Consider the following 26352-nt stretch of genomic DNA (forward strand, 5'->3'; position numbering starts at 1 on the left):
TATCTCATACTCATTTTCTACACTTAGTGCTTAATGTATACTGTTACTATTTATTTATCAATCATATGTTATGGTTCTGTTTTGAGAGGCTTGTACATAGTAATGAGTATAACCTTATCAAGACAACCAAAAGTGGTTTTGTTTTGTGAGGTTAATTCATGAAATGCACAACTTCAATTGAAGCAGTAATATGACTTAATGGTTATGAGGACCTTACCATTTCAAGTGGATTTGGACATTGTATGCCACAAAAAAAATATTCTTATTTCAAAAATATTCTATTTGTGATAAATACAGTTATTTGCATTTGCATGCAGTCAATTCTATGCCTGCCCACTTTAGGCCAAATAGAATTACAGAATGGGTCCCATATCAAATAGTGAGGCTACAACTCTCCCTTCTCTAAAAGTAGTGATCGCGCTTTTTTATTTTTCTTAATAATGAAAGCGTTTCAGGTATTTTTACCCACGCGTCTTACTAAAGAGTAGTGTTGACATAATTTCTAGACCAATTTGTCAAACTATCCGGAGATCCTTTTAAAGCAGGGATATTCATTGTGATGAGCCACCTAAAGGTACCCCCAACACCACCTAAAGGTACCCCAAGATCACACATTCTTTACAAGTGTGAGGTACACTTTCCCATTCCACTGCCCTCTTAGGTTTTATGGGTTATTTATCAACTGGGCTTTGAGCGACTGGTGATTTATTATGCATTAAGTCCTCCTTCACCAAACAACTTAAATATTAACAGTTATTTGTGGCTGGTTTCAACCTTGACAGAAAATTACTTTATGTATTATTAACCAGCAAATTGTCAGTTTGCAAAACGGGCACGTTCAAAGACAATACCTTAGAGAATGACAGCAAGTGCTCCATTTATTCATGAAAAAATAAACTCCAAAGCTGCCACTTTTTAATGTAAAGAGGTAAACTAGACAACTACACATTTGTTGATGGCATAAGGCCATAGAAATTATATCAGACTGAGGTTTTTATTGACGTCTAGAAGTCTAGGTTCATAGAAATAAAATCAGCAGTGGTTCCTGAAATTACAAAAAAAGATGAAAATACATTTCTGTGAAGTGCAGGGTATTACAGTTCACATTAAATGGCATTACTCATAATATGCATGTAGAATACAGTCAGGAGTTTTCTTTGAATAGGCATGGTAATAGAGGGCTGATGTTTGAGTGTGTGTATATGTACGTGTGTGTGTTTCTTTCCCACTTCACTCAAGCTCAGCTTTGGGGGAATCCCTTTACCTGGCAAGCCAGGAACTTTCCTGAAGGAGAACTTCCATGGCTGTATGGAGAACCTGTACTACAATGGAGTGAATATAATTGACCTGGCAAAGAGACGCAAGCCACAGATCTACAGCACGGTATGCACACGGACACAGACAGACACACACACACATACACACACACACACACAGAGAGAGAGTGTGTGAGAGAGAGAAAGAGAGAGAGAGATTGAAGCACCATCTTGCTGTGGAATCTATGATAAAAACTTATTACTTTTAGAATATGACTCTAAGTGACTACCGGTATGCTAAAAGATTGGGGCAACTTTATATTTCCCTGCTGTGCTTTCTGAGAATATCATCCTAAAAATAGAGAGGAAGAAATACCAGAGTAATTTACTTCATTACCTAATCATACATATGTCTTCCCTTTCAGTAATTCCAGTGCTGTAAACACTTATAAAACACGCCTGGGTTTATCACAAAGTTGTTAATGAATGTTAAATGAAATACAACTAATTATATTGCTGTACTACTTGCTGATATACTCTATGATCGACTGGTAAACTGTAAAATATCATTCTGGTGTGTGTGCGTGCGTGCGTGCATGCTTCCGTTTGCTGGAGCCAAGTGTATTTTTTGATTGCTTATGTCAGATTTTAGTCCAATTAGCAAAAGCAGCAGGCAGTGAAGCATACTGGCCCCATCGCATTTCTTCCACTCTCGTGTTGAGAATGCACAAAGTGGGCAAGAATTATATAGATGTCTGCACACACACACAGATCAGCTTCCTCTCTTCCCTGATAAACAGCCTAACCCTGACAGACATTCTCTGTCAATCACTGTGTTTGGCATAACTTAAGTAGGACAATTAGTGAAAAGACAAGTCCCAGTATCATCTCCTCGACCCACAAACTGGAGAAGACAAGCATCCTCAAAGAGAAATCTTTAGTCTGCATATTATAATTTGCATGATAAAAGCACAGTGTATGGGCTCTCTGTCTCTGATGGTAAAATTTTAGAGAACCTTTATTCTAAAAAAAAAATGTTTTAAAAAAAAAAAAAACTTGTGCAGACACTATAATGTACCTTGGCAGTTATGATGGAGATGGAATGGAAAGGTGGCAGCGCATCTGACTGACAAATTAATTGGAGAGGCAGACCAGCAATTGCAAGCACTCACACTTATTATTCTTTTTGATCATTATAATCCAGCAAGTCCTCACCCTCACGCAATGACAAGCTGTCTGCTTCACGCCCGGCTTTTTACAATGTAATAATATGGGAGGAAATTACCTGAAAAAAGATACTAGTGAGACAAATCTTCAAGTGAGTGAAATGACCAGGTGTCAGTCAAGTGGAGAACTAAGTTAAAGATATTTATTCTCATTAGAGGACTCAAAGGACGTAGCAGTATTTTAGGATACCTTTTATCCACAAAGAGCCTTGACAAGCGCTTCTACCCTTTCATTTCCCCCTTGGTCCTTTTTAATTTCCTTCCTTCCCCATTTGCACCTTCTCCCACAACTGTGTTTTCTTTTTTTGTCCCTGTGTCTACTCTACCCTTCTCTTTTTCGCTCCCTAGGGGAATGTGACGTTCCATTGTTCCGAGGCTCAGCCGCTGTCGGTGACGTTCCGCAGCCTCGACAGCTTCCTGACAGTGCCCGCCGACCTTGGAACGGAGAGCTTCTCCGCTCGCCTCCAGATCCGCACGTGGAACCGCGAGGGACTCATTGTCACAGCCCCGCTGGCATGGGAACCGCAGCAGCAGCAGCTGCACCTGCGGCTTGTCTTACAGCTCCAGGGGGGGCGAGTGCTCCTCTCCCTCCACAGCCACTCTGACCCCCCCACACAACTCTACTCAGGTGAGACAGAAAAATACTGAGCAATTATAGTCATCATCTTGGTAATAAAGGTGCTAACACTTGGTCTCTGGTAACACTATAAAAATCAAGTGTCCATATGGCATTATAAATGCACTCATGCAAGATTATAGGCTATTCATAAAGCTTTATTATATCTGAGACGATTAGCCATAATTGTACTTGAATATTAATAATTTTCACATATAAAATGTTTTAAAGCTGAAATCTCATTATACCACAGTGTCATTTTATGCATGAAAAAATGCATTAATTATTTTATTCATGACAAGCATTGGTATTGTGTGAAATAAAAAGTACAAATACGTATACCTTAAATACGTAATACTTGTCACCAGCACATGGCATGACCAATATTCTGTCAAATGCCATTAACACACACATACGAATGAATTATTACGTAAGATTAGGCTCTTATAGTATATTGAATTGGCAACATGCTAAGTCGTAGTGCATCAAATAGTACAATTGGTGGTTAGTAACCCAGCCATGTCAGTGCTGACTGGGTTTGTGCTGTGTGTGGTGTCCTCCAGAGCAGACCGTGAGTGACGGCCAGTGGCACTCCCTAAGAGTGGAGATGAAGGGGCCACAGGTGTTTCTGACTGTGGACAACCAGGGGTCCATCATCTCTGAGGCCAAGCATCAGGTCACCAGTGGGAAAAGGCCGGCCGTTGTGTTGTTTGGAGGTAAGAGTAGGCCTAGGCTACATTGTTTTGTATTGCTTGTCCAAGTTATTGACATAAAGCATTAGGACAGGGGTAAGGCATTTATAGAGTGACTGGGGACAGAGTATTTCATTTCTTTAAAATAATTAATTAAACTTTGAAAATAAATTATTTTAAATTCTTAAATACTTTATCTGTATTTCCTTGTTTTATTCCCACATGTTGCAATGTGGCAGTTATTAGCTTCCCTTGACATAGTACATTCTATAAAAACATTATTCCATGCAACAATACCCCATTTATATTCCCCATTTTACCTCTAAGCTCACTTTTCAAAGGTCCCGTATTAGACTGTCACCTGTGGTTGCCACTTTAAGAACAGCACATTCAAAAACACTCTCGTCTTGGCCAAAAGTAAGCATTTTAAAACCCTTGGGTTGAGAATTGTAAAATGCCATTGTAAAATGAGTAGACATTCTGCCTTGAAATAATCCTTGGTAATCTTACTCAACTCCGCGGTTCAAGACTAACCTGAATCTACCTGCTTTTTTGGTGGAGAGCCAACATGCCAGTTTTCATAATTCTCACATTCAAAGAACCTGTCAAAGATTCATTTACCAAAAACCTACTTTGCGGAAAGTTGCTTGGAGTTCAAAATGCAATTACTGCTGAGAAAGACATGCGTTCTCCACTGTGCCATTTACTGTAATCTCTGGCCTCAACCCTCAACACCAAAGTAAGGCTTTTAAATCCTCCAATTCCGACGGCTGCTTTAGGAGACAAGACAATTCGGCTAAGATGTTCTAAGCAGCTTTGCGCACACTTCGAACAGAATTTGATTTTGGAGAGCCCGGGCCATGTTGAAAATCGTGTTTGTTTTAATGGTGTATTCATTTTTTTCCCTCCACTTCATATTTTCTAAGGAAAAGAGCCATTTCTGTGTTTTTGTGTTGTTGTGTCATTCAAGGATGTGCCACGTCCTTACCCAACCTTGTATGCGAGAGTGGTGCTTTGGGATTGCAGGGCTGCATGCGCCTCATGTTCGTAAACAATTACCCCGTCAACCTGCTCCATGTGCAGCAAAGGACTCTGGGAAACTACAGCCAACTAGATTTTGATGTTTGTGGGATACGAGACAGGTGAGGAATGTACAAGTTCCAGATACATGACAGCAAGTGCTTTATCTTCGCTCCTCAGCAGCCTAGTCACACCACGCCCACCCATAACCCAGCCTGCTCCACTCAGAGCCAACGCAAAACCTAAACACCCAGCCAAATATTTGATTTGATTTAGACAGAACATGGGGTGTCCCATCTCTTTTTTTTGTGGCTGTGTTGGTGACAAAGCATTTCTGAGATATATCGTTGTAATCAGAACTAATTTGCTGAAAAACACTCACGACAGCACCAACCAGACTTATAAAAACACAATCTCAGTCTTGATTTTGATTTGAGCTCATCTTGGATTGCAATAGCAAATGTTTTTTTCCTAACCTGTCTGTCTCTCAGGTGCACGCCTAACTACTGTGAGCATGGAGGCCAGTGCACCCAAAGCTGGAGCCAGTTTTACTGCAACTGCTCGGGGACAAGCTACACAGGAGCTACCTGCCACAGCCGTCAGTTCACTTACTCAACTATGCCCTTAGCTCTGAGCTTGTGCTTACACTGACAGTGTGTTAAACGTTTAGTTCGCCCTTTATTACGGCTTTTTATTAGGATTAGCATTTATTAGTCATTTGCCTTAATGAGCTGAAATGTTGCTGGTACGGTATGCTTCAATATTATGTAGAATTTCATGAGTTGGATTTCTTATGATATTCTAGCCTATAATCTTTTGTTGGTTTTCTGATTAACCAAGGCATGGGAAACACAAAATACAAGATATTGAATATTCTAAACATTTTTGATCTTATCAAATAATAAATGTTATCTCACAGGAAAGATTCACTTCAAAGCTGTATCAGAGCAAAGAACATCTTCAGTCGATATCCATTCATAACAAAGGATGTGTTTTCTGTTTTGTCATTTAGTGGATGGTATCCATCCGAAACATCAGCCAGTTCAGATTTCAAAAGCACATAACGCCACTCCAAAAACGGAAACATCAAAAAGTTAATAATCAAATTGTTCCATCCTCCAGTACCTCCGTCTCCTGCCAGATGTAAAAAGCTCTCTTTTCCCACTCAAAGCGATGCAGTGACTGAAACCCCCCTAGCCATTTTTTTCAGCTGTCTTTTCTTTTTTTCCTAACACGAGGCTGTAAAGAGAGAGACGTGTTTAATCAAGAGATTACTTTAATCAATATGGGTATTTGCCGCCAATGTTCTTTCAGCTGCGGGAGCACGCTTGTTTTTCTTCTGGCAAGCTGATGGCCCCAGACAGGCCCCCTGTAAGGAGACCGGGATCGGCCACGGTCTGTCGGCGAGATGCATCGCATTACGGGGCGAGAGCGAAGAGGAGGAGGAGGAGGAGGAATGAGAGGCGTTTTTCATTGCTTTCCCCCACAGTGCTGCCACCCATGCAGTAACGACAAGGAAACTAAGTGCAGGAGGAGGAGAATTAGGAAGGGTCTCTTCAGGGCTACTGGTTATTTCCCTGAGAGAGGAGGATGAGGAAGAGGAGGATGAGGAAGATAAGATGACAAATCGATGAGGGTTTACTGTGGTTTAAACTGGCAGAGTATTTCAGGACAAGGGAAGTTAATAGAGAGGATAACTCACTGTTCATGTTCACACACACACACACACACACACACACACACCTGTGCACAATGTGTGCCCATTTTACTGTGGCTGCTGTTCCATCATGACAATGTTCTTTCGATGGCAGCAACCGTATGCTAACAGAAAGGTGTCACAGTCACCTTCCGACTGGGGTGAGCATGTTTCAGATCAAAAGGGTGTCATAGTCAAAGGGATGTAACATTTCCAACTGACTTCAGATCCTGTGCATGCCTTTAAATTGACAGCTGAAAGAGAATAGCTGAGGTGAGGGAATGTAATGAGTCATGTTATCATTTCCACAGCTCTGTACGAGCAGTCGTGTGAAGCGCACCGCGACAAAGCTGATCGTGACAAAGCTGACCCCTCGGGCACGTACACCCTCGACCTGGATGGAAGTGGACCTCTGGAGAGCACACCTGTGACTTGTAGCCAAACAGGTAACACACATACACACACACAAACACACAAACACACAGACAGACAGACACACACACACACACACACACACACACACAAACACACACAAACACACAGACAGACAGACAGACACACACATACACACACACTCTCACACACACACACACACACACACAGATTGAGAGAGAAAGAGTGAGAGAGAGTGAGAGAGAAAGAAAGAGACATACACGCAAATACAGATTGGTTTGCCTTGAGTACCCTCCAATATACTCACACGTACACAGCACATATACACAGTGATCCGAACACACACATTCACAAGCACACATAGAGACACACTCATTTGTAGAGATTATGGATGGGAGTGCATTCAGCTCAGAGAGTGGGCCTGGTAATTAAGCACTCTAGGCCTTCTGGCCACTCTGCTTTTATAACCATTGATCAGCACCAGAGCCAGTTGACCAGTTGTTAATAGCAGGAAAACAGACTATTTAACTACTGCAGAGGCAGAGGCACCATGCAGAGCCAAACCTGCACAGCTGCATAATCACCGGGAGTTATATTGTATGCTCTTGGGTTTTGACCACGCAGGGCCATACCCAGCAGGCATAGACATGTCTGCTTGCGTGATTGTTGACATTGCATAGACCCCATGCCAAGTACACAATCACAGGTCACAGTGTGTATAATGATGGGGTATTTATGTCTCTTAAGAATTATTATACAATACTAATGGCTGTAGGTCTAGTAGTAAATAAGGTAGTGATTCATTAAAAACAGACCATTGCATTATCATATTTACCTTCTAGGAAGCTAAGGGAATGTGCAGAATAGATCCTCTTGCCGGATGTTCCAAGAGTACCTAATATCAGTCTTCTCTATAGTTATTGCCTGGACATGCTCGACAGAGAAGAGCTAACAGATTTGTAGCAACTAATCAGTGAGCCCAGGGAAGTGGTCACACACACTCACACACACACACACACACACACACACACACACACACACACACACACACAGTGGTGTTAAAGTACACTATTGACTACACCAATGAAATCACATATTGTACAGTTTTACTATAATATGTTTTTATAGGACAACCTCTTCTTTATTTCAAGTGCAAAATTCAATGTGCACATGTCCACCCATCTACCCTAATACTATGATAACACATAGACAGACAAGTGGGCAAACAGAGAAATATAGTATTGTATGACATTATTAAGTAGATGGAGTACAGTACATGCAGATGAACATAACAGTATATAACGTTTATAAATGTATTATGTTCTGGGCATATTATGCATATTACACTTATGCATATTATTATGCATATTACAATAACCTAGTGCAGTCATATGAACTCTGTTGATCTTGCTCTGACAACAGCTACAAAACATAAAAAGCTGTGCTGGAAACTGTATTGATACTGAATACAAACAGAGCCTATTTGTGTATTAAAATACAGCAGTATGTATCAGCATAGTATTTGGTTTGGGGGAGTAAAGTGAAACTGTTGGGACTATGTCCTACAGACAGAGACAGCTGCTGTGCATCTGCTGCGCTAGCTGGAGCTTACGTACAGGACATGTCCAAACAGACCAGTGCCTCGAGCCGGCCTGTACCACCAAGCCAGCCAAGTTTGACCAAGGCTCACCCCAATTACCAGGCTGTTGACCATGCAAATTTCCCAGGCCTTGGCAAACAGACAACCCATCCCCTTTTTTTGGGAAGAGAGAAGGTGGAGTGGGTACAGGACAGGAGGGCTGGTGCTCTGATGGAGGGAGGTATGTAAATGAAGAGGGTGAATTTGCATGGAGAGGGACGGAGAGAGAGGGAGGGAGAGAAATAGAGAGAGAGAGGGGGAAGCGGAGAGGTAGGGCCCTCATCATTCCTAAGCGCAGGCTGGGTGACCTTTTGTTCCTGAATTAATATTCATCAGGTATTTGCGCTTCACTCAATCACGCAGGTAATCTCCCAGCCGGATTCACGCGCACACACTCTCACCGGGGGAGGGTCAGCCCAGGCACTTGAAAGCTGGAGCATCGTTTTTATTCCTGGCGTTCCCTAAAAGCAGCTCTTTTGGCCCTCTCATTTTGTGTGTATGTGTGTGTGTGTGTGTGTCTTTATTTCTCCTATGTTTAGAAGACAAAGTTTGGACTGTGGTCAACCATGACCAAATGGGGCCCGTCCGAGTGCGGGGATCCACGCTGGAGAACCCTTACACTAGGTCCTTGAACTACAGCCTCCCGCCAAGCCACATACAGAGCCTGGTCACCACCTCCCTGCATTGCCAGCAGGAAGTCATCTACCAATGCAGGAAGTCCCGCCTATTTAACACCTGGGGTGAGTCCTGATATCTGAGTTAAATGCACCTGCTAACACTGGGACAATGTTAGTTGCTCTGTGGTCTTGATTTGTGTGTCATGAAAAGTTTACATAGTGTATGTCATCACAAAATGTTTTGAAATACATTGAATGCAGAATGAATCTGACACTGTGGGATAATAGCTTTCTAACAGATTGTTTTAATATGCTACTCTGTTAATTGGGGGGAAAGGAAACATGCTCCATTGAGTGTAACAGGATGTGTTTACATATGATATATTAGTGCCTGAGACACTAATATATCAGACAGAGTTAATTATGTGGAGTCATCAGGCTGGAGCTAACAGCCTGTGTTCTCACTTCACCTGCATGGCACTTGGCTGGCCAGAACGGGAATAATAGTCTTGTGTAGTCCGTGACTTGCACTGATTCTCAGGTTCTACACAATCCCTACACACAACAAGCATGGTTACACACAGACACACGCATGGACACACACACACACACACACACACACACACACACACACACACACACCTGCCCTGTCTTTAAGAACTAATCAGAAGGAGCACCAGATTTGCTGAAAGCCCCTCTGCCAAACAGGTTTCGAGTTGGCCACTGAGCCGTGTAAAATTTCATCAATCCTCCACAAAACAACGCCGAAGCAAACATTGTTGGTACACAAAGCGAAGTGAACTGGATCGCCGGACATCTTGTGTCAACAGATTGTCTCGGCAGGACCGGCAAGTTGGCAGTAGCTCGCATCCTGTTGAGCTGGCACAACAAATGCCCACTCATACTCTCATCGCCGGCACTGTATACACATACACACACACACACACACACACACACACACACACACACACACACACATACCTCTGACACCACTGCCCATAGTTACCACAGGCCACCTGCTGCTAGGGGTGCGGTTCTGCTCCGTCTGATGAGGGATTTACGGAGGGGTTTACGTCTGGCTAATGCAGAACTAGCTGGGTGTTTATGTTCGTGCACACGTGGGGTACTCTCCATGCTCCCCCGGTGCTTGTGTTTTTGGAGCGTGTTTTGGCTGTCCAACACCATGACTTCGCATTACAGTGCTCAGGACGCCCAGAGACAGGGTCTTTCAGAGAGCAGGGGAGGCATGTTGTCTAGCCTGTATCACAGAGATTATGCTGCCACTTTAAAATGTGTTTGGCAGATTCAAATAGGAAAAAGCATGTTTTGAATAGATTGTTATTGCCAGGGCCTGCTTTTTACCCTGCCTCTTACAGAAACTTGAGTCATTGAGTCATTGTGGGTCTGCATGTCTACAAGTTATTGTAGCTCTGTGAAGTGATGGTGTTACAGTGGGCCAATTGTGAGAGGTCACAACAGCCATGAAACATGGTGTGAAAACAAGGAGCGAAGATTCTGAAGTCTTTGATATCTCTTGACCTTTTTAATCTCTCTCTTTGTCCGTCTATTAGTCTGTCTCTCTCACACAAACAAACTCCATATTCTAAAAACGGATAGTTACGTTCTTTGATTATGATTAGCAGAATCGCATTCAAAGCCATTGGAAAACGTAAGGTCATGAAGTTGACCCAAATTCTCTGAAGGAGAACACATAAGAAAGAACTTTATATAAGAAAGGTCGACCAGGGCACAGAGCAGGCAACCGACATGCAAGCAATGTCCAGGTTATAGAATCGGGCAGAGGTTATTTACATGCTTGACCAATGTAATAGCAAGCAACAGCGCTGTTTTTAGGGACAATATCTTAAGCTCGATATTGCTTAGGGGCGCACTGACACAAGCTTTTAGCACCACCTCCCATAGGGGCATCGAGGCTGTACAGGGTAGCCAAAGGCTCAGCCCACCCCTTTAGAAAGTGGAACACTAGAGGCTGAGCCCCCTGTGTCACGCCAGACCAACCTGAGTGACAGGCTGAGATTGCCGTCAGGTACAGTTTGAGTGTGGAGGCGGAGCATCCCTGCTTAAACAGATGCTGTAAGAATGTGAGTACCAGTTCAATGGGACACGAGAATGGGTCACAATCGTTATCGAGACACCAGTTGGGAAACACCCACCACTTTAAAGAGTAGAGAGACCAGGTGTACTCTATTCTCACACTGAATAGCTTTTTCAGGAGCCAGGCAGTCGAGTCCTTTGTGAGGTCTCAGGATGTCAGGGGCCACAACATCGACCCGAGGTCCGACATCCAAGTTCAGGGGTCCGCTTCACATTGTGCCTAACAATGCCCTTTAGCTGTTCTACAATCATTGGAACCTAAAGCCACGCGGCTTACTGCTTACCGGTAATTTGTTTTCAGGGTGAAATTGTTACAGTGTCATTTTTGTGACATCTTTCTCAGCAATATTAAAGTTCTGCAGGTGAATCACATGGATTCTACACACAGTCAAACTGCAGAGAATATCCATGTTTGACAGGTTTTTGGCTTTCTTACTTTTATTACTTACACTGTTACTCTTAACGGTTTCATACAAATTCATACAGACAATATAAATCCAACCTCTGGTGACCCTGTCTCATCAAAAACTCTCACCCAAGCATACCACATCATGAATGTCTTGAGAGGCTTGAAACTGAATCACTGAATGCAACCAGAAGGTTTCCATTCCCCCCGAAAATGGTTTCATTGTTTCATGTCTCTTGAAACTGATGATATATAATAGCCTATAGAAATGTCACATTGTCGCATGTTAACAGCATGAGGTATGAAGTGTTTTCTGACCCATAGTGCATAACAAACAAATCCAACACTGCTTTATTACCACCCACTTGCTAGCCTATACCCGTAGTTTTTTGGAAAATGACTTTGTATTTCTGTCATTTTTCTGCATGATGCTTGGTTTATTTTCTTGACTCTTATCTTTTATTTAAATTATCTATATATTAACACACAGTCATATATGTGTATATTCATGCTAGAATCTGATTGTTGTGGTCATATTTTTACTTCTGGGCAATTCCACAGAAAATTGACTTTTTGTCACATCCATAACGCCAGTGAAATGCCTTTGCATTTGTATGATGTGAATGATAATTCATTTTTTGTGCATTTTTTTTCATGTACATTCGTTAGCCAAAAATAGCAAATGCTCAAATTTCATGTAATCATTCACATCGTAATCATTCACATCATACCATACAATCACATTTTATTGGCGTTATGGATGTTACAAAAAAAATAATTTTCCATGGAATTGCCCTTCTATGAAGATGTTTAAATGTTCTTCAAGTTTCTCCATTTCCGTCGGCATAGGTTACTGCCCCCCACAAGGGGGAAGGCATGCTAACAGCACACCATTGAGTCAATGGGGAAAATCGCTAGCAGTTACACTTTTTACACTTCAAACAAATTCAGATAGGGATCAGCTTGTTTGTGAACACAGTGGTTTCAAGAAATTAAGTTTACTTAACTGTCCAATGTATGCTACCAACCTAATTCCCCCTGAATTCCCGATGTCGACGATAAAGTCTGGTATCAATTCATATGGATATTCTATGGAATGCGCATTCCTGTGAGCCAAATTAAGGTGCACCTTAATAGCATAAGGCTTAGCTTAGCTAGTCTGTGACAGTTCTACAATGAGTCCACTCAAGATAGTTCTCGCACAAAACTTGGGAACGTAACGTTATCCTTAACCCTGCTGACACACATATGACTCTCATTCCAAACTTTTCTTGTGCCTTTTATTGATGTTTGCTAAAAGATTTAATCTTGTTAAGGTGTTTTCTGTAGGCCTATTCACGCAGGTACACCTCCATTACGTTACATTCAATCGAATCAAACGCTTTCCCCTACATTGGGGTTTTATCCACCAATTTGGGGGCGGTAACCACGATTATGACTAGATGCCAACGTATCCATACCAAGCACTGACAGTTCCCACTTTTTTTGTATTTTGGCTTGTGATTGGCTGGAGTCAGACGGCACACCCCTGTCGTGGTGGCTGGACCGGGATGGGGTGAAAAGGACGTACTGGGGGGGCTTCCTTCCTGGGGTGCAGCAGTGTTCCTGCAGCCTGGAGGGGAACTGCATGGACATGAACTACTTCTGCAACTGTGATGCCGACCGTGACACATGGTAAACTCAACTCCACAACCCCCTCACCACATTTAGACAGGCAATGTTGGAGACTAGTTTAAAAACACTCAAACACAAAGCTACCTGTCTCTGATTATTTCATAAGAAGTGTGCTCATGCAAATCACAGGATCAATATGAACTTGATGAATTGCAGTGTCATAAGAAGTGACTATTGTACTGATTATTTTCAAGTGCAAAATTTGAATGGTGTTGAATGATTTGCAAATGGTGCTAATTATATAGTTATTTCGCTACCAAAGTACTGTCTGCAGCTATTATGCCAAATACAATGCAAGTTAAAAATTCACTCTCTTAACAGTCTCTTAACAGTGTTATAAAACATAAGAGGGCTACATCCCTGATAAATATAAAAACATTTTAAAACACCTACTCAAACCTGTTAAAGCTATGCATCTTCATGTATACAGGAAACACAAGTTATAGATGCAAATAACAAAACAATGAGTATGAGATACTCAAAGATGCAGAGAAACTGCTTAGATCCCACTGATGGTACCTACTGTACAGTACGTCAGTCTGGAAATCATGAGTCACACATTGCCATAGTGACGGTAAACACATCAGGATCTGGATCACTGCATTTCTTCTCTGGCTCAATGAAAGCTTTTGGTCTGTGTGCTCACCCACTACACACCTACTTTGCCTTCTTTTTTTATCTCTCTCTCTCTCTCTCTGTGTCTCTTTCTCTCTTTGTGCCTGCAACTTTCTCACCAGGGTAAATGATACTGGCCTGCTGTCTTATAAAGACCATTTGCCTCTAAGGGAAATTGCCATCGGTGACACAAACAGGACTGGCTCTGAGGTGGTGTTCAAAATTGGACCACTGCGTTGTTACGGCAACAGTAAGTTATTTTCATCACATGGGACACTGACAGAAAAATTACCAACCTCCTCCAACCATTTCATTTTATTTTAATATAGCTGCAAGCAGCAATGTGTTGTCCTAGCAGCCTAGCTAAACATCCATGCTTAGCTGATATGTTTCTCTCATCTTCTCACATAGGATTCCTGTGGAACTCTGCATCCTTCTACCAGGAGACGTCCTACCTCCACTTTCCTCCTCTCCAAGCGGAGCTAACCCTTGACCTTTCTTTCTATTTCAAGACCAGCACCCTCTCAGGTGTCTTCCTGGAGAATCTTGGGGTCCAGTCTTTCATCAGGTTGGAGTTAAGCTGTAAGTCAGCAGACTGTACCACTGAGTGGCTATTCATCAAATGAGGTGTAACGCACAGACAGACTGGACATGGGCGTGAACATAGATGTGTCATGTTCCATGTTGCCGTTAAAGGGACACCAGGTAACGTTTTCGTGTTAATTAATCATCTTCGTAAGTCAGTATATGGTTAAATGACTCATTACAGGGCGAATGAAGAATCTCTCGCCCGCCCCTACTGCCTGTAGGAAGAATATCCCGCTTGCAAGTTCGGTGTATCCTACCCGCCGACCTTCAGTCTCACAAAGACTCATCAGACTCAGACATCGCGAGAAGCTGGATCAGTTTACATTCTGCATCCCCAGCACAGAGGCAGGCTAACAAAACGCTAGCGACTGTTGCAAACGTGTGTATAATGGCAGAGCCGGTGAAGAAGCAGCGAAAACCCTTGACGGAAGATGCAAAGAAAAGGAAAAGAGCTTCAGACCGAGCAAGGGCTCACACGCGTATTGACACGTACAGACGCTAGGGGGAGCTTCGTAGAGAAAAAGCATCAGGCTTGCCTGGTGTCCCTTTAATTGCTATCAATCACTTTGAATGGTTCATGCAGTGATTTGCTGACCTTTCTGTTGGTTATGTTGCTTTGCTTTTCTAGCATTGCTTGAACCAGAAAGTTGACAAAAGTTCAATGTCCCAAGCACCAGCCAATCAGGCTTTATGCACATGACAGAGCACTGGATGGCCATATTTATATAAATGTACAAGTTTGACTTTTTATTTTAGATTTTGTAAAATGTAATGAGAAATAGGCACTGTACCATCTAAAAATCATGTTATTGTAACCAAAAAATACTTCGGTATTTCTCGTAGTTAAAGCTACTTCGGTAGATCTCGAGTTTGTGATCTACAACTTACAGGAAAAGGATGTTTGGGCTGTTAAAGATTACATCGAGTCTCCTCCTTTCTTTCTGCCTTTCTTAATCTCTCTCTTCCATCTCTCCTTCCCTTTTCTTCTTTTCCAACCATCCCTGTCTCACACACAGCTCCGTCCTCTGTAACGTTCACCTTTGACCTCGGCAACGGCCCTGTCCAACTCACTGTCAGCTCCCCCGTTGCCCTGAATGACCGGCAGTGGCATCAGGTGCGCGTGGAGCGCAACCTGAAGGGGGCATTGCTGCAGGTGGACCAGCTACCCCTGCGTCGCGTCGCCGCACCACCCGAGGGAAACCTGTTCCTGCAGCTCAGTGGACAGCTGTTTGTAGGTAAAGAACCATCCGAACCAGGAGCACCTCTCTCTCTCTCTCTCTCTCTCTCTCTCTCTCTCTCTCTCTCTCTCTCTCTCTCTCTCTCTCTCTCTCTCTCTCTCTCTCTCTCTCTCTCTCTCTCTCTCTCTCTCTCTCTCTCTTACCTAGAACCACATAGAACCATTGTAGGTAAAGAATCGTCGGACAATGCACCAAAACCAGAAAGTGTTACCGCAATTTTCTTAATAGCGATACTTTAAGAATGTTATTTTAATCAGTTTTTAATAAAAGCTGCATTTGTTATCAGTTTAAAGAATTTTAAGTTCCATTTTTCTGTCATCTATTACTTAGTACTGATGTTTAATGATTTGCCGTGGTATCGTTTCAGTATTGGTATCAAGATACTTATCATCATATCATATCATCATCATCATCATAATTTTGGTATTGTGACAACACTACATCTGAATCAGGAACACCTCTCTCTCTCTCTCTATCTATAATCGCTTAGAACCCTCTAGCATTGCTGAACTTGTGTTCCCTTTCAAAGTTCCCTTTTAAGTTATTTCCTTCCAGCCTCTGGTGAATCTGTCCTTGTAAGATTGCTTTTGATGTCTCTTGGCTTCAGAGCAATGTTCTGACTCAAACAAGCTAAAGTTATTTCAGGCTAGACAAACCCCTCTGGTAAAACGGGGGTTCTTAGTTTTCCGCAGCCCAATTCATGGAGATGCCTTTTTCCAAGTGGAGCAGCCCACATTTGTGCCAGAAAGCTGTCAGTAGTTGTGTTTAGCGCACAGGTGGTCTGAGTGTTGACCACAGGCAGGCTGGACTGCCAGGAATGTGTCTGCCGTCAGGTGGAACACAAACTTACCACACAGCAACAGCACCAGCACCAGCCTCTGCATCTGTTCACACTCATTGACAATGGAGTGTGGTCAGAACCCTCTAACTCTCTTTTGGGATGTCAAAAATGTAGATCATAGTAAAAACGTATGGATGTTTTGACATTTTTACTTGAAAATCCAGTTTATTCAAACAGACTAATCTATGTTACGCTGTCTCTGTCGTGTCCTGAAACATGACATGTTCAAACCTGTCCAGCGCTGCACCCATGTAATTACATCAGCAAAGTGACAGAGCTAACTAGTCAAATACATCATCTGATTTGCGGGCGATGGACTAGTGGGTCGTTTTTCATGGCCTACCCCTTCACAGTGATCAATGTGCTATTGGTGACAAATGTGCACCAGGACCCTGGAGAGAGAAATAGTGTCTCTTCCTGGATAGCCCCCACAACTCATTTCCTCTGTGTTTTAGACTATGCTACTCCTAAATTAAGATGCCACAAAATGTAATTAATGTTTATCAATCATGGCCCTGGAGCATGCCTTGTTTTTGGAGTGCGTGTTATTGGATCATTACGTTCCGCCCTCCCACCTACTCACTTTCTACAAACTCCTAAAACAAGTGGCTAGTGTGTGCGGGGGAAAAAGTTCTCAATCGCTGTGGTTAAAGTTTGTTTACCGTGTGAGTGCAAAGTGGAATGGTATCCATGGGATGTAAGTCTGGGATAGGAGTTCAGCCACAGTTGTGAATTTCCTGAGCTCATTTGAAAAATAGTCTGGAGGAGCAAATAGCCAAAGAAGCCATCCAAGCACTGTAGCTTACTGGCAAAAGCAATTGAAGTTACAGTCATAGAAATTCAGTTGCTTTCTAGGCTCAGTGTTGGGGGAATGAGAAAAGCTCAAGAGATTGGGGAAACACACACACACACACACACACACACACACACAGAGCTTTGAACAAGATAGGAAAGTACGCAGAAGTGAGCAGAAGGATTTTATACCATCTGAATCTAAGTGTACGCTCAACTCAAAAAAATCTCTTTGTTGATCGCGTCGAAGCCTTGGAGATCAGACTGTGCAAGGGAGATAATCGGCGCACATTTTGTGAAGTTTTTTAAATGATTCAACTGTTGTTTGTGATAAAGAAATATGCACACACCCGAACTAAGCGAACCAAACAACACCTGCAGCAGAAATGGATGTTCTCTCAGAGTGCTGCTGGTCATGTCTGCTAAAGCAGATTCACTTTGATGGGAAGGTGAAGTTGAACTCCTGAACTCAGACGGTGTTGTGCTCATGCTCGTCGGATGTTAACAGTCTCTGTGGCGGATCTGGGGTGGACTAAGGTCGGACTGTGCAAATTACAGAATGGCCAGCTAGAGGGCTGTGAGGAGGAATAGAGAAATTCTGTGGATTAAAATTGCATGCTTTACATTAAATTCTTTGTCTGTATGACCTCTCATCAGTATCTTCTCCACATTCACAGGCCGATAAGAAAGAACTTTACAACTCGACAAGCCCATTTGTTGTTTTCATTCCATCATATTGCATTATGAATGATTTTTTTTTTTTAAGATACACCACAAAACCCCAAGAGTCACTACCATCAGATACAATCCATAATGGTCGTCAACATGACTAGTCTTTCTTTTGTACTGAGGGGTTTACATTAATGCAGCTCTACACCTGACCTCTCTTGTGAACAGGTGGGACTGCCTCGCGACAGGGGGGCTTTCAGGGTTGCCTGCGTGCTCTGACCGTGAACGGCGTGGCCCTTGACCTTGAGGAGCGGGCCAAGACCACTCCAGGGGTGTCCCCTGCCTGCCCAGGTTACTGCAATGGTGACAGTGTCTGTCACCACGGCGGAAAGTGTGTAGAGCAGAGGAATGGCTACGTGTGTGACTGCTCACAGACAGCCTTTGGAGGCCCTCACTGCAGCACAGGTGAGTGTGTGTGTGAGTGTGTGTGTGTGTGTGTGTGTGTGTGTGTGTGTGTGATGTGTGGTGGCGCTAGCCAGGCTAGTATAAACATGTAACATTCTACAAATTATTACACATGTACATTAATTATTTTACATATAAGTAAATACGTAAATCAGTAATTTGACATATCTTAACACGAATGCACTGCTTTGCCACTTTTGCATGCTTCCACCATTCTAAGCAAGAAAGTCACTCTCTAATGCAGAGGAGAATAATATAGAGCAGAGAAACTGCTTTGGCTTTGAAGAATTGAATACACAATATACAAGCTGTATTGTTGGAATCAGCATCTTAGTATCTAGTAGGAGTTTAATTCCTACTTACTACATCACTTGTTGTGCATGCCTTCATGCACTTAAATAAGTGAATATGAATAATATATGACGGATTAGCAAACAGACAGCGGGGTAAGACTTAATACTGTACGCATGAACTGTAAACACTTGATGGAGCCTTGCCAAAACTGTGTTGTGGAGATCAATCTGCATATCCCCAAAAACTTGCACAAAATATAAATATATAAATCAAATGAAGATGGTTTGACAGTGAACTCCCACATCACCACAGATGATCAAACTATGCTGGGAAGTTTTTTCTCTTCTTTTCCAGGGTCTGTATGGATATGGTAATCCATAAGAACAAGGGAACACTGCACAATTCCACGTTGCTAAATGCGTCTGTGCTCTTGTGATGCGAGGCGCTGCCTCCGTCTGCCAAACTGAATTTCATTAGCGTGGGTGTTCTGACTCAAGCCCTCCCCTACGCCTGTCAATCTAACGAGCTAAGCATTAGCCAGGCCCCGAATGTGATTTAGAAGGAGTTCTTGGAAACTGTGCACTCAGACAGACATACACACACACACACACACACACACACACACATAAACACGTACAGGCGTACACACACATGCACACACCACACACGCACAAACACACTCATACACATTAAACACACACACAGACACACCGTTATTCGTTCCCAGATGAAATAAAACTTTAGATGGAGGAGGGGAAGAACAAAGACAAAGTAGTGTTAATGTCCGGGAGATTGAGCTGTAAGTTGATTGTACATCGAGTGAGAAATGATTTAGGGCCTGGCAGTGAAATGCTAATGCCCTCTGCGCTGGGAATGATTAAAAGTGGGGGGATTTGGGTTTGGCGTCTCCGCTGGTTTGACTGCTAGCCCGTCTGCATTTGCATAGATATCTCTTTTTTTTTTTTGTTCTTGCCGCCTCAAGATAATAAATTTCCTCCTGCACCCCCCACTTCTCTCAGTGATGGCAACGGCGTTTGATGGAGGCTCCTCACTCACCTACTCCTCCCAGGAGACGCTGTCAGGGATCCGGGACAGGGACTCCAAGATATCCCCCGTCAAGGAGGATGCTGGGGTCACGGGTCAGTCACTGGACAGCGTGACGCTGGGCTTCCAGACGAGACACGCGCCCGCGCTGCTCCTGGTGGCGCAGGGGCTCGGACGGCGCTACGTGGCCATCATCTTGACCAGAGCCGGTACTGAAACCACCACACACACACACATCCCTTTTCAGACTTTTAGGAAGCCCAACCCACCATACACTACTGGCTTTGTAGAGTCCAGATGGATAAATCAAATCAGGTGGAGACATCACACATGCACACACTTTTAATTGAAGGCTTTTTTATCTTTTCATTTGGTGGTCCATCATAGGACACAGAACTTCATAGTGTTATAGTCTGAACAATTGGAAGGGACGATATGTGTGTTTATTTTGTCCATAACATAACCATATACCATCAGAATAAATGTAAAAGTTATACCAAATCTAGTTGCCTGATAAAAGTGTCCAATGGCTGCCTGCTATTTCTGTATGCCAGGAGGAGCAGTGAGAATATTTTCACCCTTTTCAAGGTGCAATGTCAAGAGAGCAAGAGTGTATCTGAGCAAAACATTTTCAATGCCGTCTCTGGAAATGATGTTCCACTTCAGTGCAAAAGTTGTGTGCTGATCCTGAGAGGGTGAACTCTAAAGTGCCGCTATGGTCCCCTTAGGAAGTATGCAGATCAAGTATCGTCTAGACGAGGATAAGGAGCCAGACTCACTGAGCCCCAGGTCCCCAAGTTTATCTAACGGCCAGCTACACTGGCTCCGACTGAGTCGTGAAGGAAAGGATGTGTTTGTTCAAGTAAGTTCACTTTTTAAATAATTTACTTTTTCAAGTTGTTTTTTTTTTGCTAACATATATTTTAAGCTGATTCTGTTCCCTAAATCCATATGCATTACCCAAAACGAGGAAAATGTGGTGTTGGCGAGATAACTTAACCTACTTTTGCCCTGAGATTAGTGACACTTGTTTTCACATCCAAACAGAAGGGAAGCAGCCATAAAAGCCTATGCTGGTGGGGACGTATTGGTCACTTAGCTGAAGCCTAACTGCCTGTGCCCCTCGTGGGGGAACTCTCCTTTCAGATAGATGATGGCCTGACACAAATCTTCACACTCACATCTGCGTCTGCCCTGAGACCTTTAAAGAGTGTGACACTCGGCAAACTCTCTGGTGAGTGACTGTATGTGTGACTGTGTGTGTGTGTGTGTGTGTGTGTGTGTGTGTGTGTGTGTGTGTGTGTGTGTGTGTCTCTGGCTGAGAGAGATAGTCAGGCAGCCTATATAACTCCACCTGTTGCCAGTTCTCGCTTCGGCACTTCTCATCTCATCACCCAGGATTTACATCTGTCAGACCTCTGGCAATATAATTCTCCATGAATTTTAATGAAGAAAAGATATTCTCCAGCACTCTCTCTCCGCTCCTCTCCCTTTCTCCCTCTCTCAACCTAATGTGGATAAGGCTGTTTTCCTCATCCCCTCACTTAAAGGAGATGGCAAGAGTTAACACTAGGAGAAGGGGGTGGGGGGCATTCTCTTGGAGTGCCAGTAGAACAGCAGAAGAGGTTGAGTGAAGGCTAAATTGATTTGCCAGGCGTTGCCTTGGAGACCCCTTCTTCCTCTAATCTGCAGACTAATGGGATGGCATGCCATGGCAAGGGACTTGAGCGAATGTTTCAGATAAATTAACAATAAGGCCTTCAACAGAATACTCCACACTGGCTCGTCATAAAGCAACACAGGTGAGTGAGAGTGAATGAAAGTGTTGGAGGTAAAGAGAGAGAGGAAGAGAGGGAGGGATGAACACATCGATTCTGTCTCCTCTGGTTTCCACCTATCAGCTGCCTAAATGAAATTAGAAAAGATTCAACATTGAGTTCACCACCTCTAAGGCATTAGTCCATGTCAAAAGCACAGACGAAACATCTGACATGCTTTGAATGGAACTTCAGTGTGTCTAATGTGTTTATGTATGTTGACAATTGCATTTGGACATGAAATCGGATCCAAATACTAAGGCAATAGCAGTGAGACACTCTGGAAAGTGTTTTTAAAGACAAAGCCTTAATGGGACACTCACCATTTTAGAAAGATTACTTACATAATATCATGTTTTTCTCCACTGTTTCTACTGCAGGAAGTGACATCATGGATGAAGAGGTGGTTGAAGCAGGACTAAGTGGTTTCATTGGCTGTCTGTCCTCAGTCCAGTTCAATCAGGTCGCCCCTCTGAAGGAGGCTCTGGGTCACAGAAGCTCGTTGGTCAGCATCAGCGGCCATCTGTCTGAGTCCAGCTGCAGTTCTCTGTCCACTCCAAACACTCTGGCCACAACACACTCACTTGCAGGTCAGAAGCCACAGTGACCTCAGAGTGGCACTGGCTAACACACACGCACTGTTACCAAAATTGACACGGTTACACTCAAGGCTTAGCTAATACTGAAAAGCAGCCAAACAAAAGTGCCTTGTGGAGGAAGACTATGTATTTTCAAAATACACACTATTTCATCAAGGTTAGTCTTAGGGACGAGACATAAATTCAATAGACTGTCTCAGACACTCATGCTGGGGGTTCACAGCCTGATAAAAAAAAAATCATTGACATTGTAGACGTGAAGTGTGACAACAAAAACATACTAATAAGGCTATGCCTACAGGCTCTAGATACCTCATGCATACTCCATCTCTGTGTCTTCAATCCCCCTTTGACACCACCGTGAGGACACATTTGCGTTAAAATCTCGGAATACTCGTAATGCTGTTATGTTTTACACTCACACTCATGTAGTCCCCATTTTCACCATGGTTCTCACACTCTTTTTACTTGTTGAGATCACACCAAAGTTAATGCATATTTAACTTTTGTATAATCATTTTCAAACTGCCAGGCTCATTATACTGTCTCAGTATGCTTAAGATGTCACTAAGCAGACATAAGCACTGTGAGTGAAAATTACTGATGAGTACTGGAATACACATAGTAAACTGACAAAACACTGTCAACCAATGCTGCTTTAATCTCAGACACTCATTCTCAAGCCCCAGCCGCCAGATGTTGGAAACCTTCATTTTTTCCCCTTGTAAGATCTGGCTATCGATCAGTGATGACACTAATAACATGATATGGGCATTGCCTCTCAAGTCAGGCTAATTTAATTCTATGTTTTTGTCGGCATTTTGTTTTTATTAGTATTTTCCTTTGATGATCGGTGATGACTGTGATAGCATGACATGGAAGTTGTTTATACCAGCTAATTTGAATGTTTATATATGCATTTTGTTTTTGCATTTCTTAATGTGCCATGTTCTCTGTGGTCCCATTTCTTCCCAGACCACTCAGAGAAAGGAGGCCGAGGCAAAGAGCCCCTAAAGGAGACGGAGCACAATGAGTCAGCAGTCATTGGAGGTATGCTATGCTGGTCAGCTATGCTGAAGGAGACTTGTCTCTATGCTTATCCTCATGACACTGACCTACAGACACCTCAGCACACCATTCCAATTTTACCTGTCCCTGATGCCCCCTCAGATTTTGGAACAAAGGGGTTGAAAATATTGATTTTGAGTGCTTCAAAAGAGGTATCATTATTCACCACCACTTACACTGCTATCTGATCACTTGCCAACTCTGCAGTGTGGTGATGGATGATGGATTTGCCGGCTGCTCTTTTGTTTTTTGCAGGTGTGGTGGCTGCGGTGGTGTTCACCACCCTCTGCGCCATGGGGGTAATCATCCGCTTCCTGTACCAGCACCGGAGGCCTCCGCCCCCACCCGTCATGGCTGAAAAGAAGGAGCACCGCGGCAGCCTGGACCCCCACCCTCCACACCCCCCGCATCCGTATCGGACTGAGCTGGAGCCCCACAAGTCCACCATGGACCATAAGGAGTATTTCATCTGAGTGCATTGGGGGTTCTGCTATCATAGCAAATCTCATGGTCCTAAATAAGGCAAGAAAACAGAACTGTTTGCCACTCATAGAAAATGCCACCCAAAAGCCTTCTAACTCTCCCTATTTTCTGCTGTTGTTATTTTGGGCTAGCCCAGGAAAGGGGCGTGGCACTACCTGAGATGGGGGAGGTCCCTCACCATGGAGATTATGGATACTTTCCAGTGGTATTGTGGGATGTGAAGTCCTTTTTTGCATCTGTTACTATCTAACTTAGTCATGAGTAAATCATACAACATGCCAGTACAGATATGCAGGTTTTTCATCCACCAAGTTGCATCTTCAGAGTCAAACAGTGTTTGGTGTCCGAGCATGGGCATATACTATTCTATCTTTCAGTCGCTTGTCATGGTTTTTGTACGTTGGAGCAAAGCTTGTAAAGAATGTCAAAGACTTGCATACTGGAAAGCCGAAGAGCTATGATGGTACTTAATGTTTTGAAAAAAGATGAAATCCTCAACTGAACTCATCAACCAAGCCAACTTGAAAACTTCAAGTACTCTACAGGGAGAGAGAGAATATACAAATACTAGAGAGTGACTTTGAGTGTGTTGACAACATTATTAACAAGTGTTCATAAAATGACACATCCCCTCAATGTCTTATAATCAGATATCCTGTTTGGTGGTAGGTGACAATCATGTTTGTCATGTCAACATGCAGTGGGGGTGTAGTCATATTCAGAGCATCGTTGTTACTTTTCGGATTGCTGGCCTGGCATAGTAGAAAAAGCAAAGACCCCTGTACAGTGGCTCTTTGTGTTAGCCCTGCACCATTGCCATGTGACCTTTGACCTTCTCCTTCAGGTGCATGGTTAACCTTACACACCAGTCTAAGCAAACCTGTGCCTGGGCCTGGTGTCCTCTTCTTCAAGTGCATTAAGAGTCTGAGAAAACAGCTCTATTACAAAACAACCCACCTCCTTATTTTAGTCGTGTTCATATGGACATTTATTTCTTTATTCATTTTTCGTTTCTTTGTGTGTGTACGTATGATTAGGGTTGTTTTTATGGCTACTACTGTAAATGTTCAATGTAAATAGATTTCATAATTATATTTAATAAATTAAGCTTTTCTACAGCTTTATGTGCATAATGTACATCCCCAGAGTGTTTTTAGTGTCATTATTGTGACGACCAACTAGCACGGTCATATAGGTTTTTGTTATGTTTTTTCTTGATGGGCATGTAGCTCCATTAGGCTGCCTTTGGTCCCCAAGAAGCTGAAAGCAGTTTTCGGGGAATAACTTGCCATTCGTTGTGCCTCAAGGAGGTCTGAGGGAGGCACACCACCACAGAGGCACACCACCACAGAGGCACACCACCCCAGCCCATTACCATTCATTTGTGGGGTGGCACCACCTAAAGGGGCGCTGCAACTAACATATTTCAAGACATGCCTGTGCCAATATCTTGTGATGTAAAGGTTCAAAGTTTATGAAATATGACTTGCTGAATTACTGCTGCAATCTTTTCATGCACTCCAAATCAACCAAATTCAAATATCCCACTATATATATTCAAATATCCCAACAGTAATACATGCATCGCAGCTAATGAAAATGTGTGTGTGTGTGTGTGTGTGTGTGTGTGTGTGTGTGTGTGTCTGTGGTAAGCTGTTACTTTTGTGACAGTAAGTATCTTAATGTCTGAATTGGACAAAATATTTTAATGTCTGGATTAGCCATGTTTGTGACATTAGAGGGATTATTAAGGAAGATCAGTGCCGCATTTGACAGCTTAAACGGTGTAGTGAAATCATTACCCAAAGCAGCAATCTTACGCAGTTGTTATTTTAAGAGCCTAAGATATAACAAAGTTACCGGGTATATTTTTGAGGGGTTATGCAGTTTTGCTCTGGTACTGTACCTACACTATTACTTTTAATGAGACACTGAAAAGTCCTAACATGGTTGTCTCATCCTTGGCCTCGCTGGTATGTTTTCCTGCCTCTTTTGAGCATGGCAGATCGTTTTTATTTCTCCTCTAGGGAAAAACTTTCTCTCCTATTAAATTCTCAGCTTTCCTCAGTGACATAACTATAATTGACATTGGTAAATGTGTGTGTGTGTGTGTGTCTGTTTGAATGCATAAATTAAATTCGGCACAGCTCTGTACATGTTTACTAAACATTTCTCCAAGGATTTCCATGCAAGTTAATCAACCTGAAAGTGGCACCCTGCACATATTCTCTGTGCTACATTCCGATGACTCTACCCAACGCCATCTGCCTGCTTCTTCAAGCTCTCCCTACACCAGCAGCACGACAACCCAACATGTACTGTATACATATATCATTCTATCACTGAATCAGATCAGATGCCTTAAGCCGTAGGGAGGCTTATCAGCAAGCATCACACTGTCACAGTGTCATCATCACACCACCGGAGAGAAACTGAAATGTGCCAGTTCTGATCTGGGGCAAGGAGTCTTGGGTAAGGACAGGTGAAGA

At 43.0% G+C, this 26352-nt stretch overlaps 1 protein-coding gene across 1 annotated transcript in view; it reads left to right on the forward strand.

Moving 5' to 3' along the window:
* Positions 1-24965, forward strand: part of cntnap5l (contactin associated protein family member 5 like) — a 73340-nt gene extending 48375 nt beyond the window's left edge. The window contains exons 7-24 of the mRNA XM_042081541.1: positions 1240-1383; positions 2831-3110; positions 3662-3814; positions 4761-4932; positions 5302-5408; positions 6818-6952; positions 9078-9278; positions 13194-13350; positions 14088-14215; positions 14377-14547; positions 15570-15788; positions 18322-18558; positions 19872-20105; positions 20625-20758; positions 21043-21130; positions 22094-22303; positions 23288-23362; positions 23636-24965. Of these exons, the coding sequence (XP_041937475.1) occupies positions 1240-1383; positions 2831-3110; positions 3662-3814; positions 4761-4932; positions 5302-5408; positions 6818-6952; positions 9078-9278; positions 13194-13350; positions 14088-14215; positions 14377-14547; positions 15570-15788; positions 18322-18558; positions 19872-20105; positions 20625-20758; positions 21043-21130; positions 22094-22303; positions 23288-23362; positions 23636-23853 (3063 nt within the window). The 3' untranslated portion in view covers positions 23854-24965. The remainder of the gene's footprint in view (positions 1-1239; positions 1384-2830; positions 3111-3661; positions 3815-4760; positions 4933-5301; positions 5409-6817; positions 6953-9077; positions 9279-13193; positions 13351-14087; positions 14216-14376; positions 14548-15569; positions 15789-18321; positions 18559-19871; positions 20106-20624; positions 20759-21042; positions 21131-22093; positions 22304-23287; positions 23363-23635) is intronic.
* The last annotated feature ends 1387 nt before the right edge of the window (positions 24966-26352 follow it).

This window comes from Alosa sapidissima, chromosome 23, assembly GCF_018492685.1.
Source record: "Alosa sapidissima isolate fAloSap1 chromosome 23, fAloSap1.pri, whole genome shotgun sequence".
NCBI lineage: Eukaryota > Metazoa > Chordata > Actinopteri > Clupeiformes > Clupeidae > Alosa > Alosa sapidissima.